The 13,241-nt window shown below is 38.1% G+C and overlaps 1 protein-coding gene and 1 long non-coding RNA gene across 3 annotated transcripts; one reads left to right on the top strand and one right to left on the bottom strand.

Moving 5' to 3' along the window:
• Positions 1–996: 996 nt before the first annotated feature.
• On the top strand, positions 997–9,510 carry LOC133851831 (ABC transporter B family member 21-like). 2 transcript variants are annotated; one of them, XM_062288425.1, is made up of 14 exons: positions 997–1,013; positions 1,094–1,198; positions 1,350–1,452; positions 2,866–3,244; positions 3,498–3,552; positions 3,661–4,058; positions 4,187–4,425; positions 4,646–5,171; positions 5,274–5,547; positions 5,976–6,853; positions 7,095–7,361; positions 7,489–7,752; positions 7,871–8,164; positions 9,008–9,510. In XM_062288425.1, exons 4-14 carry the CDS (start codon positions 2,912–2,914, stop codon positions 9,362–9,364), a joined length of 3,885 nt encoding a protein of 1,294 aa, XP_062144409.1. In that variant the 5' UTR covers positions 997–1,013; positions 1,094–1,198; positions 1,350–1,452; positions 2,866–2,911; the 3' UTR covers positions 9,365–9,510. The 2 variants fall into 2 exon arrangements, with proteins under 2 accessions (XP_062144409.1, XP_062144410.1); XM_062288426.1 differs by lacking the exons at positions 997–1,013; positions 1,094–1,198 and having other exon boundaries at positions 1,238–1,452.
• Positions 5,991–11,713, bottom strand: LOC133851832 (uncharacterized). The gene is made up of 2 exons (XR_009895844.1): positions 11,457–11,713; positions 5,991–7,780 (listed from the first exon to the last, which is right to left on the bottom strand). It is a non-coding gene; the product is annotated as an uncharacterized LOC133851832 (long non-coding RNA).
• Positions 11,714–13,241: the final 1,528 nt, after the last annotated feature.

Here is a 13,241-nt window from a genome sequence, read left to right as displayed (position 1 = left end):
TGAGATATTTCAGAAAGATAAATAGTGCATATAAATATAGAGCGATTGAATTATAAAAAGTACTCAGGAGTGCTAAGTCTCACATTAATTTCTTACTAAGTGAGGTTAGGCTTTATAAGTAATTTAAAAGAATTTTAAATTGACTAGTCTTTCTTGCGTGACGTGGCCATGACGAGGTCTGTATTATAAAAGGTACTCTCGGATATTGCTAATTAATAGTCTGTTTGAAATTGTATTGGGAAATAGAACTTTTATATCCAGAAAGAGCTTTTGAGAAAAGAGAAATATTTGGTTTTCATTTTTTGCCCATCTCTTATCTATCTATATACAAGAAATGAGCAAATATATCATCGAATATATGGTTCCAATGGAACGAACAAGTAGTCCCACATATTCAATAATGAATTTACAAAAGAGATAGGTAAAAAATGGACAAGAGATGGATGTGTATACAAACATATCTTTTGAGAAAAAAACTTTATTTTCAAGCTGCAGTAGATTGATTGAATGGCGGTTTATGGAGATCTCCATAACTTGTGGGGGTAAAAGAGAAATCCCCACGTTTGCACCTAAATTGAATAAAGAGACACGAATGCAGATATTGACAGATAAATTTGCTTAGTAGTTAATATTGACAGGCCTTATGAGCATGATGAGTATCCGCCAAGATTGCTTCTAATATATGTCTTTTTCCCATTTGTCATTTCAGTAGAAAATCTTGCAATATCAATCTGCTCTAAAATATTCAGGAAAAAGAAGGAAAAAAAAAAAGGGTTAATGAGCATTTCATGGTTGGTGAGGGTTCTATAGTCAACTTGTTTCACCCGTTTATAAATAAACAAACTATAATTAAAAACACGCAGTTGCCTTTCCAAGAAGAAACCTGTATATTTTATTTGATTGCAGAAGAAGATAAAGCTGTATGTCACAGTGAAGCATGCATGTGGGACTTATTTTCTTCGATAAGCAACTATGAAGTGGCCACTAAGTGAAACTGACCCCTCTTTGGCCAAGTAATTTAGCTATGGCTTCTTATGGTTATTACTGTAGAAGTGTATTTAATAATAATTTATAAATGATATGATGCTTACAGACCAACCAATGGAAAAGACATATAATGTGCTGGCATATCTCAAGCACAGCATCCACGACGTGCAGTTATGTTCGGCTCCTGAATCCCATAAACAGGCAGTTTCAGGTATTCCTTTGACCTTTCGGTGAATGAATTTTTCTCATCAACAGCTCATTTCTTCTTTCGTTGGTTGTTTTTGGCATACGGGTTATGATATGAAGGCCCCACTATATATGTTTGTAGAATGATGATATTAATGGCAGCTTTAGTTTTGCAGAGCATTTGATGTAGATGGGTGCCACGGGGCTGCAGAGATTTTGATTCTGTCAAAGAAAAGAGCAAAAGTTTCATCGCTTTTTCCTCTCTTTTACCACAAACAGGTAAAGTACTTTTACTGAATTTCATCTTTAGCAAAAGTACATCCTTTTTAGTTACCCTCGTGCCTGAAGAAGAGGACTTTGATGAGGATATATAGTAATTAGCAGCAAAGAAATGTCCAGTGGAAGTTCACTCTCCCTATGAACATTGCCCATATAAGCACGTAGAAATTAATAATAACTTGTCAATCTAGATTGAATTTTGCATGGCTTTAAGTAGATAGCAACAGTCATATATTGTTGTACTACCCACTTGTCTTTTGAAATCTTCGCAACCAATTACAAAGCATAGAGCTCTTGGTGGAATACTGATTCTGGTTCACTAGCAGCGGCAAAAGCACAATTAATAATTCCCCACTATAATCCATGATTACACCCACCAAAGGTCCCTTTCCTTCATTTTTGGCATATGAGCCGTCCGTACAAAATTTCCATAACCCGTTTGGCTCATACAAGTGCTGAAGATTCATTAATTCCTCTTCCCTTTGTTTGACTCATCATGTTGCTTGCCCACCCACCGTTTGTTTGAAATCTATACTAAAAGCATCTCTCTCTCTCTCTCTCTCTCTCTCTCTCTTTCTCTATCTATTGGATCGTTGCTTGTTGTATTGTTGATGTTTGATTAGGTTGATCGGAATTTTTAGTCATCAATTTGTTTTTGCCGGTTATAAGGGTGCGTTTGGAATTGCGATTTTGTAGACCAAAATTGCGATTTTAAACCAAATTACAGAAAATAAATCGTTTGGAAACTAACATGGTTTGAGCTTAAAACATCTGTTTTGATACAATATTAAATTACCACTTGTCTCAAATGCTTAAACTAATAGAAAGATGTAAATTTAATCATTTAATCAGTACTTAAACAAATTACGATTTGAAAACGCATAAAATATGCCTTTTTCAAATCATAGGTAAGGGGATGTTTTTTTGAAAACGCACAATTTTTTAAAAGCTAAACTGCAATTTTAAAGGTCAAACTGCGATTTTGCCAAACGCTTAACTGCGTTTTTAAAAATCACATTTTTAAATCGTAAACCCAAACGGATCCTAATAAATGGTGTTTTTTTACTCATAAAAATACTAAATTTGTGCCTCCGATTATTATCTTGGCTAGATTGTCTGGTAGTAAGTTGATTTAGTTGTGAATAAATTAGTACCTTAACAAGGGCCTTGATAGACATTAGCCTTCTGTTGATTTACATACATATTAGCCTTCTGTTGATTTACCTTAACAAGGCCAATATGAACATTGGACTATGGAATATAAACAAGGATTTTGACTTTCTGAGTTATTAAATTAATCTTTGTCTAAGATTTGCCAGGTCCTTTGGACTGCTCGTATTTCTTTTGTCATGAGGCATTTTGTCATTAATCATCCTTGTGTTAGTCCATGATTTTTGAAGTTGTTCGTTTCAGTGGTTAGTTGTGTTGACAATTGGATTAGCATTTTGGAGTTTGGAAAATGGAGATAGAGAATGGCTTGAATAGAAGACCAAATATGCATGATGAGGCCGCCACATTAAAAGACAGTGTAGAAGCAGAGAAAAGCCCTGACATGAATGGTGATGAAGAAGACTTGAAGAAGAGTAAAGAGGAACAGAATACCAAAACTGTTCCCTTTCTCAAGCTCTTCTCGTTTGCAGACTCGAGAGATGTTTTCTTGATGATAGTTGGCACAATTGGTGCCATTGGGAATGGGCTAGGTCTGCCCCTTATGACAATATTCTTCGGGGAAATGATTAATGTTTTGGGATTTAACCAGAACAACCAAGACGTCGTTCGTGTAGTTTCCAAGGTAAAATTATGTTCCACAAGCTTAACTTTTGAGATCAATTTCCATCTGTCACTGGAAAGTTGTAGCTGAACATTTGGTTTTGTTCTAACTACTTCTGATGAAGTAAAATTTTAAAACATACGATCTAACTTCTAGCAATGTTATTATCTAGTGCTTCTGTTGAAAAATATTTAAACCTTTCCTCTTTCCCTTTCTGATATGCTAATTTTTAGATATGAAGATGACATTGATTAGTTTCCTGGTAATGTTTTAGGTCTGTTTAAAATTTGTCTACTTGGCAGCTGGGATTGGTGTTGCAGGATTCCTACGTAAGTACATTCCATAATCAAAGTCAGTTGAAATTTTTAAAGCATAAAAGAAAATCTTTCATCTATTAAGGCATTGAGAAATGAGAAACTTGTCCTCGTTCTTGTCAGAGGTGTCTTGCTGGATGGTAACAGGAGAGAGACAGGCTGCACGAATAAGGGGTTTGTATTTGAAGACTATTTTGAGACAAGATGTGGCTTTCTTTGATAAAGAAACAAACACTGGAGAGGTTGTTGGGAGAATGTCTGGTGACACTGTTCTTATACAAGATGCCATGGGTGAGAAGGTTGGGAAATTTCTGCAGCTGGTATCAACATTCATCGGGGGATTTATTGTGGCATTTTTCAAAGGGTGGCTTCTTACCCTTGTCTTGTTAACCTCAATTCCTCTTCTTGTGGCATCTGGTGGTGTTATGTCCATCCTCATATCGAAGACGGCATCCCATGGACAGGGTGCTTATGCAAATGCTGCAAATGTAGTTGAACAGACAATCAGCTCAATCAGAACAGTATGTCATATTGTTAGAACTATTTGTATGCGTTGGGAGTTTTGTATTTTATCTCTCGGCAAAGTGTGTTTAACATTGCCGTTATTTTCTAGAAAACTTCTAATATCGACAACTTGGCTCTTATCTAGGTTGCATCATTTACCGGAGAGAAGAAAGCTATAACTAATTACAGAAAGTTCCTAGGAACTGCTTATAAAGCTGGGGTTCAGGAAGGCTTGGTTTCCGGATTAGGTTTTGCCATGCTTATGTTCGTCATGTTCAGCAGCTATGGTATGGCAGTATGGTTTGGATCAAAGATGATACTGGAAAAAGGATACAAAGGGGGTGATGTGCTGAACGTGATTATGGCTGTGTTGACTGGATCCATGTAAGTTGAAATTTGAATATTTTTTTTAGCTCCCAACAGCATGTACAGATGCTAATAAAGACATAATTCCCACTGTTCCCATGGATGGAAAATTTCTTCTGCTTTGTTCCCTAGATAAGAAGGAAACATGCACACTCATAAAATTATGCACATTTGTATGTATAACTTCTTTGGTTCATTTCTTTACTCATTTCTTGCCTTTTGCTACCACGTGCTTCAGGTCCCTAGGCCAGGCGTCTCCTTGCATGAGTGCCTTTGGTGCTGGTAAAGCTGCAGCTTATAAAATGTTTGAGACTATTAAGAGGAAGCCAGAGATAGATGCTTCTGACATGAAGGGGAAAATATTGGATGACATTAATGGAGATATAGAGCTGAGAGATGTTGATTTCAGTTATCCAGCCAGACCAGAGGAGCAAATATTCAGTGGATTCTCTCTTTCTATCCATAATGGCACAACTGTAGCTTTGGTTGGACAAAGTGGAAGTGGGAAGTCAACAGTGATCAGTCTAATAGAGAGATTCTATGACCCACAGGCTGGTGAAGTTCTTATTGATGGCATTAACATCAAAGACTTCCAGCTTAAATGGATCAGAGGGAAAATTGGTCTTGTTAGCCAAGAACCTGTATTGTTTGATTGCAGCATTAAGGACAATATTGCATACGGAAAGGATGGTGCAACATTTGAAGAGATAAGAACTGCAGCTGAACTTGCAAATGCTGCAAAATTTATTGATAAATTGCCTCAGGTTTTAATTTTTGGCCCCCTTCATTGGAATTTAAGAGTGTCTTCTTCTTGATCATCATAGATATTGTTGATTTACGCTCTAATGTTGAACTTCCTCATCCAGGGACTAGATACCATGGTTGGTGAGCATGGAACACAGCTCTCTGGTGGTCAGAAGCAGAGAGTTGCCATAGCAAGAGCAATTCTGAAAGACCCAAGAATTTTACTTCTGGATGAAGCCACAAGTGCACTTGATGCAGAATCTGAAAGGATTGTGCAAGAGGCATTGGACAGGATTATGGTCAACCGAACTACTGTCATTGTTGCCCATCGTTTGAGCACGGTGAGGAATGCCGATATGATTTCAGTCATTCACAGAGGAAAGATAGTTGAAAAAGGTATAGTACAGTATAGCCATACCAGACTCCTTTTGCTCATTCACATGTAAAAGCCAATCACCTAGATCTTACCTAGTGTCTAGATTTTTCATAGCTTAAATCTTTCATCTTTCCAACCACATTGCACCTCATTCTTGGGACATGACTCAAATCTGAACTTTTCATCAACATATAAATGCCTACATCATTGTCTATAAATTCTGTAACTTTTTGACCCAATGGTTTATGCTGTTGATATTGGATAAAAGGTACAATTTGACATAGGAAAAAGAAATTTGCTGATGGTACTACAATGCATTGCTTTTTGCCACTCAGTTTATCTTGAAAATACCCAGATCATTGTTTCATTTTCTGATAAACGCTGGAACCTTGGATTACTCCAGAATGGAAGATAAATATCACCTAAAAACATATTTCTCAATTATCAGGTTCACACTCAGAACTGGTCAAGGATCCTGAGGGAGCATACTTTCAGCTTATACGCTTGCAAGAAGCAAACAAGGAGTCAGAACAAGCTGCAGACAATCAAAACAAATCCGAAATTACTTCTGAATTGTTTAGACAGTCAAGTCTGAGAAACAGTCAAAGAAAGTCATTCCTAAGATCCTCAAGTCGGGGATCATCGCTGAATGGTAGCAGCGGCCGTTCATTCTCTCTCACAGCATTTGGTTTGCCCACAGAAGTCCCCATCCATGATAAATCAGTGGCAGAACCAGTAGAAAAGTTTCCGAAGGTCTCAATCCGCCGCCTTGCCTACCTCAACAAACCAGAGATTCCAATTCTTCTTCTTGGGGCTATAGCTGCGGTCATCAATGGCGCAATACTTCCATTATTTGGCATACTGCTGTCGAGGGTAATCAAATCATTTTTTGAACCACCTCATCAACTGAGAAAGGATTCAAATTTTTGGGCAATAATGTTTGTGATCCTTGGTGTGGTATCATTTCTGTCAGTTCCAGCACGAGCATACTTCCTTTCTGTGGCTGGTTGTAAGTTAATCGAACGTATAAGAGTGATGTGTTTTGAGAAGTTGGTTCACATGGAGATTGGTTGGTTTGATGAGCATGAGCACTCAAGTGGCTTAATTGGTGCTAGGCTCTCAGCAGATGCAGCAACAGTGCGTGCCCTTGTTGGAGATGCACTTGGTCAGATGCTTCATGTTATTGCTTCAGCAGTTGCCGGTTTGGTCATTGCATTTGTTGCAAGTTGGCAGTTGGCATTTATTGTCCTTGCATTGATTCCTCTTATTGGAATCAATGGATATGTTCAATTAAAGTTCATGAAAGGATTCAGTGAAGATGCAAAGGTCTGCTTTAAACCTAATAACCTATTCTTCTTCATCTTTTTCTGTGACTCCAGCATGCTATACAAGTTCATGATTGAATAACATGGACTCAGCCATCTGAAAACAACCAATTGTCATGCAGAGAACAGCCTGCTCACTTGAGAGCTTTTAGTTCAAAAAAAATCCAAGCATCCATTTTAAGCACAGCTAATTAATTAATTTCAAAGTTGGGTCCTCCAAATATAAGTCTATATGGTTGCAGATGATGTACGAGGAAGCAAGCCAAGTTGCTAATGATGCAGTTGGGAGTATAAGAACAGTTGCTTCTTTCTGTGCCGAAGAGAAGGTGATGCATCTATACAAAACCAAATGTGAAGGCCCAAGGCAGGCAGGGATAAGGCAAGGCTTGATCACTGGAATAGGATATGGGACATCTTTTAGTTTGCTGTTTCTTGTCTATGCTTCCAGTTTCTATGCAGGTGCTCGACTTGTTGAGGCTAAAAGAGCAACATTCTCAGATGTTTTCCAAGTAAATATTCCTTCTCTATTTAACAAGCTTATCAAAAGTTTGTGTTTTGCTAACAGGACAAATCTAAAACGAGATTCATTCAGACCAAGTTAACTTTATAATCAGACAAGGGATATTTGGTTTTCAGGTTTTCTTTGCTTTAACCATGGCTGCTATGGGAATTTCTCAGACAAGCTCCATGGGTCCAGATACTGGTAAAGCCGGGAATGCTGCTGCTTCCGTATTTTCGATAGTAGACAGAAAGTCAAAGATAGATCCAAGTGATGAGTCTGGCATGATAATGGATAATCTGAAGGGAGAAATTGAGCTTAGTCATGTAAGCTTTAAATATCCATCTAGGCCAGATGTTCAGATTTTCCGAGACCTCAGCTTGGCTATTCATTCCGGCAAGGTAAACTTTTGATATTCATTTCCAGCAACTAGCACAAAGAAAACCACAAAAATTGTTACTTGCTTCCCATTTTACAACTGCTAATCCAAATTATATGATATCCAATCTTTTCTTTCAGACAGTTGCCCTGGTTGGAGAAAGTGGGAGTGGGAAATCTACAATCGTTTCATTGTTGCAAAGATTTTATGATCCGGATTCTGGTCATATTAGGCTTGATGGAGTTGAAATTGAGAAGTTTCAGGTGAAGTGGTTGAGGCAGCAGATGGGTCTTGTAAGTCAAGAGCCAATTTTGTTCAATGACACTATCCGTGCCAACATTGCATATGGAAAGGAAGGAAAAGCAATTGAGGCAGAAATTGTAGCCGTAGCAGAGTTGGCTAATGCTCACAGCTTCATTAGTGCCTTACAACAGGTAAGGACAAAACAAATTAAGCACTGTACTAAAAGTTGTCTCATTAGTATTAATCAACCCAGAAAAAATGCTAGTGACTCTGCACTATTACTCCAAAATGAATAATGCTACTTTTCATGCTCACTTATTGCACCCATTTCATATCGGTTTATATTGCGTATTTTAAGTTTTTTTTTTTTTTTTTTTTTTTTTTTTTTTTTTTTTTTTTTTTTAAAAAAAACCCACACCACGTCAGTCAGTGTGAAATGGGTGTGTGATAAATGATAGAAATTTCTTACAAATAGGTTTGTAGGGAATTTCATACAACCCACATATAAGAGTGACATGTGTCATTTAAACATGTGAGAAACACATGTTTTCGTATTAACACTACTAAAAAAGCATGTGAAAATCACATGCTATTAAAACAACATGTGCTTCTCACATGCTAAGAGATACATGTCAATCTTATATGTGGGTTGTATGAAATTTCCTACAAATCGTTTTGTAGGAAATTTTTGTCCTGTGATAAATGAGTGTGAAAAGTAACATTACTCCTCCAAAATAGTCAACTTATAATTAAGGCTAACAATTTTTAATACGATCCTAATGAAATGGTTTGAGTTATAATTTACTTATATAGTCTTATACTTATGCATCGATACGACTCGAACCCTATACTAACCTAATGCAAAGTAAGAGGATTAGGGTTGAGAGGTTTGACCCGAGGTTGACTTATATAGTCCTATACTTCTGCCTCGACATGACCGGAACCATACACATGAACACGAATTGTTACTCCTCATTATAATTAGCCTCATCAATTGACAAATATATATGCTTACTATAATTTGCAAAATGCAGGGTTATGATACCATAGTTGGAGAACGTGGAGTCCAATTGTCCGGAGGGCAGAAACAACGTGTAGCCATTGCACGAGCGATGATTAAAAGTCCAAAGATATTACTGTTAGATGAGGCTACGAGTGCACTAGATGCTGAATCCGAAAGAGTGGTTCAGGATGCATTGGACCGAGTCATGGTTAACCGGACTACGGTTGTTGTAGCCCATCGATTATCCACCATCAAGAATGCTGATGTAATCGCAGTGGTTAAAAATGGAGTCATAGTAGAGAAAGGAAAGCATGACAATTTGATTAAAATCAAGGACGGCTTCTATTCCTCCTTGGTTTCACTTCACACAAATGCTTCAACTGCATGATCTTCTTGTTAAATTATTTCTCTTTTGATTTTGCAAGGTAGAGGGAATCAAATACATAAATGTATGTTGTTTTTTTTACTTTTTCTGAAGAAAAAAAAAATTAATATTTTTCTTCATAAATAAATGATTTATTGACTGTTGTATAACTTGTGTTTGGCTACATATGTTGTCATTGTATTTCCTATAATGCCTTTGAAAATTCTTTAGTTAATTTAACATTCTCCTTTCAGAATTGTTTGAAACAGTTTACTTATATATATATATATATATATAAAAATTCAAAATGGTGGATGTTTCACTGAAAATGGTGAGCTCCGTGGGGAGGATGGCGTGTGTTGTGTGTTTTTGGAAGATTTGTTTGGATCGAAATTTTTCGATCTAGATCTACGCTTCTCTCTCCATAATTGCACAACACCGACCTCGCGTTTGGGTTCCCCAGCGTCCTTCGAGTCCCTCAACGTTCGGTGTGTTCTCCACCGCCCCCTCCTCACCGGCGCGTGGCAATCACACGCCAGAGACCTTCCTAGCGTGTAATGGCCACGCGCCACTCTCCCGGCTTCCTTTCCCTCATCGGACAGCGGTTCTTGGAAGATCGTTCCTTCACTTCACCGAGGCTCTGTTTGGGTTGCATTGGTTTTCTTAGTTGCAGTGGTCCGGCCATCTTCGTTTGTGGGGGTGTTTGTCGGTTGCTGTATTATTTAGTTAGATTTGCAAGCTACCTGTTAGATGCTTGGATTTTATTGGAGTTTTTCGCTTTTTAGAGTAGATCAGCCATCTTTTTTTAGTAGTGGTGCTTATTTGGTTGGGTGGCTTCCAATGTATGATCTTGTAATCTTTGGGTGTTTTTTAGGTAGTTTGCTCCCAAATCAGAACTTAATTCTGATTTTCTGTTTAGGGAGTATTGGTATTCCTTAACATTGTAATGGGACCTTTGGGTCTTTGGTTTGTTTTAATGAAAGCAGTACCCTTTTATCAAAAAAAAAAAAAAAGAGATGAAGAACCATTAAATATTTGAAATATACACAAAAGTCATAATAGAACACATAATATCAAGATAACACAACAAATTTCCAGCAACCATTAATTCTTGTAAAACTTTTCAAGTATTTGGAAAAAAAAAAAAAAAAAAAAAAAAAAAAAACCCAAATTAACCAATTCTACTTACCCCATGCACAAACACCAATATCCAAGGATTTCTCCGTAGTCCTTACTAATTTTAATATGTTCATATCCAAGTATTCAATCAAACATAAATTTTCTTGCATTTGAATTATAGAAGTGAATGAATGAGTAAGAATAGAATATGGATTGAATGAATGGATTTATGAACATAAAGCCTAACACTTATCACGCATGATTACCCATTCCGAACTCACTGCCCAAGATTTGACTACACAACTCTCCATACTTGAAACTTCATGCCCAACGTCTCTTTCCAACGTATCATTGTACTTTCATCTTCTTCTCTGCACATTCATCTACGTACCTCCATATATATCTAGCTTACATGATCACAAAACCTAATTTCTCTGTATATATAACATATTCCCTAAAAGTCCGTTTCTCTCATTTTAATCCAAATCTCCCTAACATCAAATTAGTTTGATGCATTAGAACACTAATTCAATACATCAATTTTGTATATAAACCATTAATTTAGGAACATGCATTTAAACTCTACAAAATCCCCTAATTTCACCCAAAATGAAGACTCTATATGATCATTATACTCAAATTAGCCACACCCATTCATTATTGAATGCTCATACATTTAATCCAATCCTTTAGTTACACAATAGATCCATCAATTTGAAGCAATTAGAATTCAAAAACCGAAATCCCTAGTTTCCATGTGTAAACAACCTTCAATTTCGAAAGTTCTCAAACTAATCGAACCCATTGCAATTTCAATCAACCTACGTGTAATTAAAACATCTATGAACAATCCTCATTCATCAGTTTCGAAATATTAAGGCCGAATTATGGAAACACCCAATTTTCAGCATCTTAGAACCCTAATTTTAAAAATTCTCAATACACAACAATCTAGCTAGAATTTCCTCAAACTGAAATAAATCATCCGAAAACATACCTTTGCGCGATCAATTGAAGAAAAACACACAAAAATTGTCCCGGGTCGGGTCACGGATCCTCATCGGCCGGAATTCGGGTTTTCCGACAAGTTTTGGAGCAACAAACGATGAATTTGGCGTTATAGGTTGACTCCGGTAAAAATCCAACCGGTTTAGAGGAATTTGGCCAAGGAAGATTCAATATTCCTTCTCTTAGTATATAATTAAGTCTGAATATTAAATATTCCCTTCAACTGTTATGACATGGGTTATGGGTAAGTGTTGTAGTTGACTCCCACGCTATTTTACTTGAAAGAGTGGTGTTGTATTTAGTGGGTCTCATGTTGTGGGTTAGTAGTTATCTTACAGTTATTTGGGTCAACAGTACTTATTTTAAGTGTAGTGGATTAGTGGGTAGTTAGTTAATTGGGATTGTATGTTGTCTTTAACAATTGAATGGATCATCAAAAGTATTTACTATTTAATGACAATGAAACTCCTGATTGATCTACACCAGATGATGATGAAATAGAGATGTCTAGAATTAGGGTCGGGTGTCATTTATGCTCCGTTTGTTTCGACGTAAAATGGTTTCCGTCGTAAAATATTTTCGACGAAATCAATTTCAAAAGAAATTATTTTCTCGAAAATATTTTTCGGCGTTTGGTTCGCACAAAAAAATTACGAAAAGTGAAAATGTAACTGTCGCCGGAATCCGGCGACGACCGGTCGCCGTCGCCGGAATCCGGCGAACATGTTTGGCCGGATCCGGCCAAAATTGCCGGATTCCGGCAGGACACCTCCTGGCCCGGTCAGATCCGGCCTGATCCGGTCATTTTGGCAGGATCTCGGCAGGATCAGTGGCCGGATCCGGTCAGATCCCGCCGGATTCCGGCCATTTGGGCCAGATCCGGCCGGATCAGTAGCCGAATCCGGTCAGATCCCGTCAGATTCCGTCCATTTGGGCCAGATCCGGCCGGATCAGTAGCCGGATTCGGTCAGATCCGGCCGGATCCGGCGGGGTCAGTGGCCGATCCGGTCAGATCCGGCCGGATCCCGGCCATTTCGGCCAGATCCGGCCGGATCGTGTGGCCGGATCCGGTCAGATCAGGCCGGGTTCCGGCGGCCGGCGGTGTTCCGGCAACCGGATTTCGGCGGCTGGCGGTATTCCAGCGGCCGGATTCCGGCAGCCGGCAGGATTCCGGTGGTCGGATTCCGACGCCGGCATTATTCCAGTGACTTGATGATGCCGGCCGGTGCTGCCTATTTTCGAACGACCGATTATTGTAGGATTTGGACAGTCAGATATCAAACGTACGTGTAAGGACGAAGAATATAATTTTGGAAAACGATTTACGGTTTTAAAAACCGTAAATCGTTTTCCAAAAATTAAAGAAGGTTTTACGGTCAAACCGAAAATGATTTTCGTTGACCGTTATTTTCGCCCCTACCAAACACCGTAAAATACCGAAATCATTTTCCGGAAATCATTTTACGCCGAAACAAACGGAGCATTAGGTTCATAACAACAAATAGTTATAGTGGGGTGAAATTATCGTCTCCTAACCCTAAACCCTAAACCTTAAAGAAAAAGAAAAAAAACTTTCTCGAGTCTCGTCTCTATTTTCTCATTCCGTCTCAAGTCTCAACACATCACTAGCCCCTCTCTCTCTCTCTCTTTGCCGCATTCACTGTTTTCCATCGCAGACGCACTACCTCCCTCTCCCTTGCTGGACTGTGCATCCCTCATCTAGGTACCATTTGATTGCATATATTTTAGTTTTTTTTTTAGAATTTTCTACAGA

This window comes from Alnus glutinosa, chromosome 12, assembly GCF_958979055.1.
Source record: "Alnus glutinosa chromosome 12, dhAlnGlut1.1, whole genome shotgun sequence".
Taxonomy (NCBI): Eukaryota; Viridiplantae; Streptophyta; class Magnoliopsida; order Fagales; family Betulaceae; genus Alnus; species Alnus glutinosa.
The sequence above is the reverse complement of the archived record's forward strand: the minus strand, read 5'-3'. Positions and strand labels throughout refer to the sequence as shown.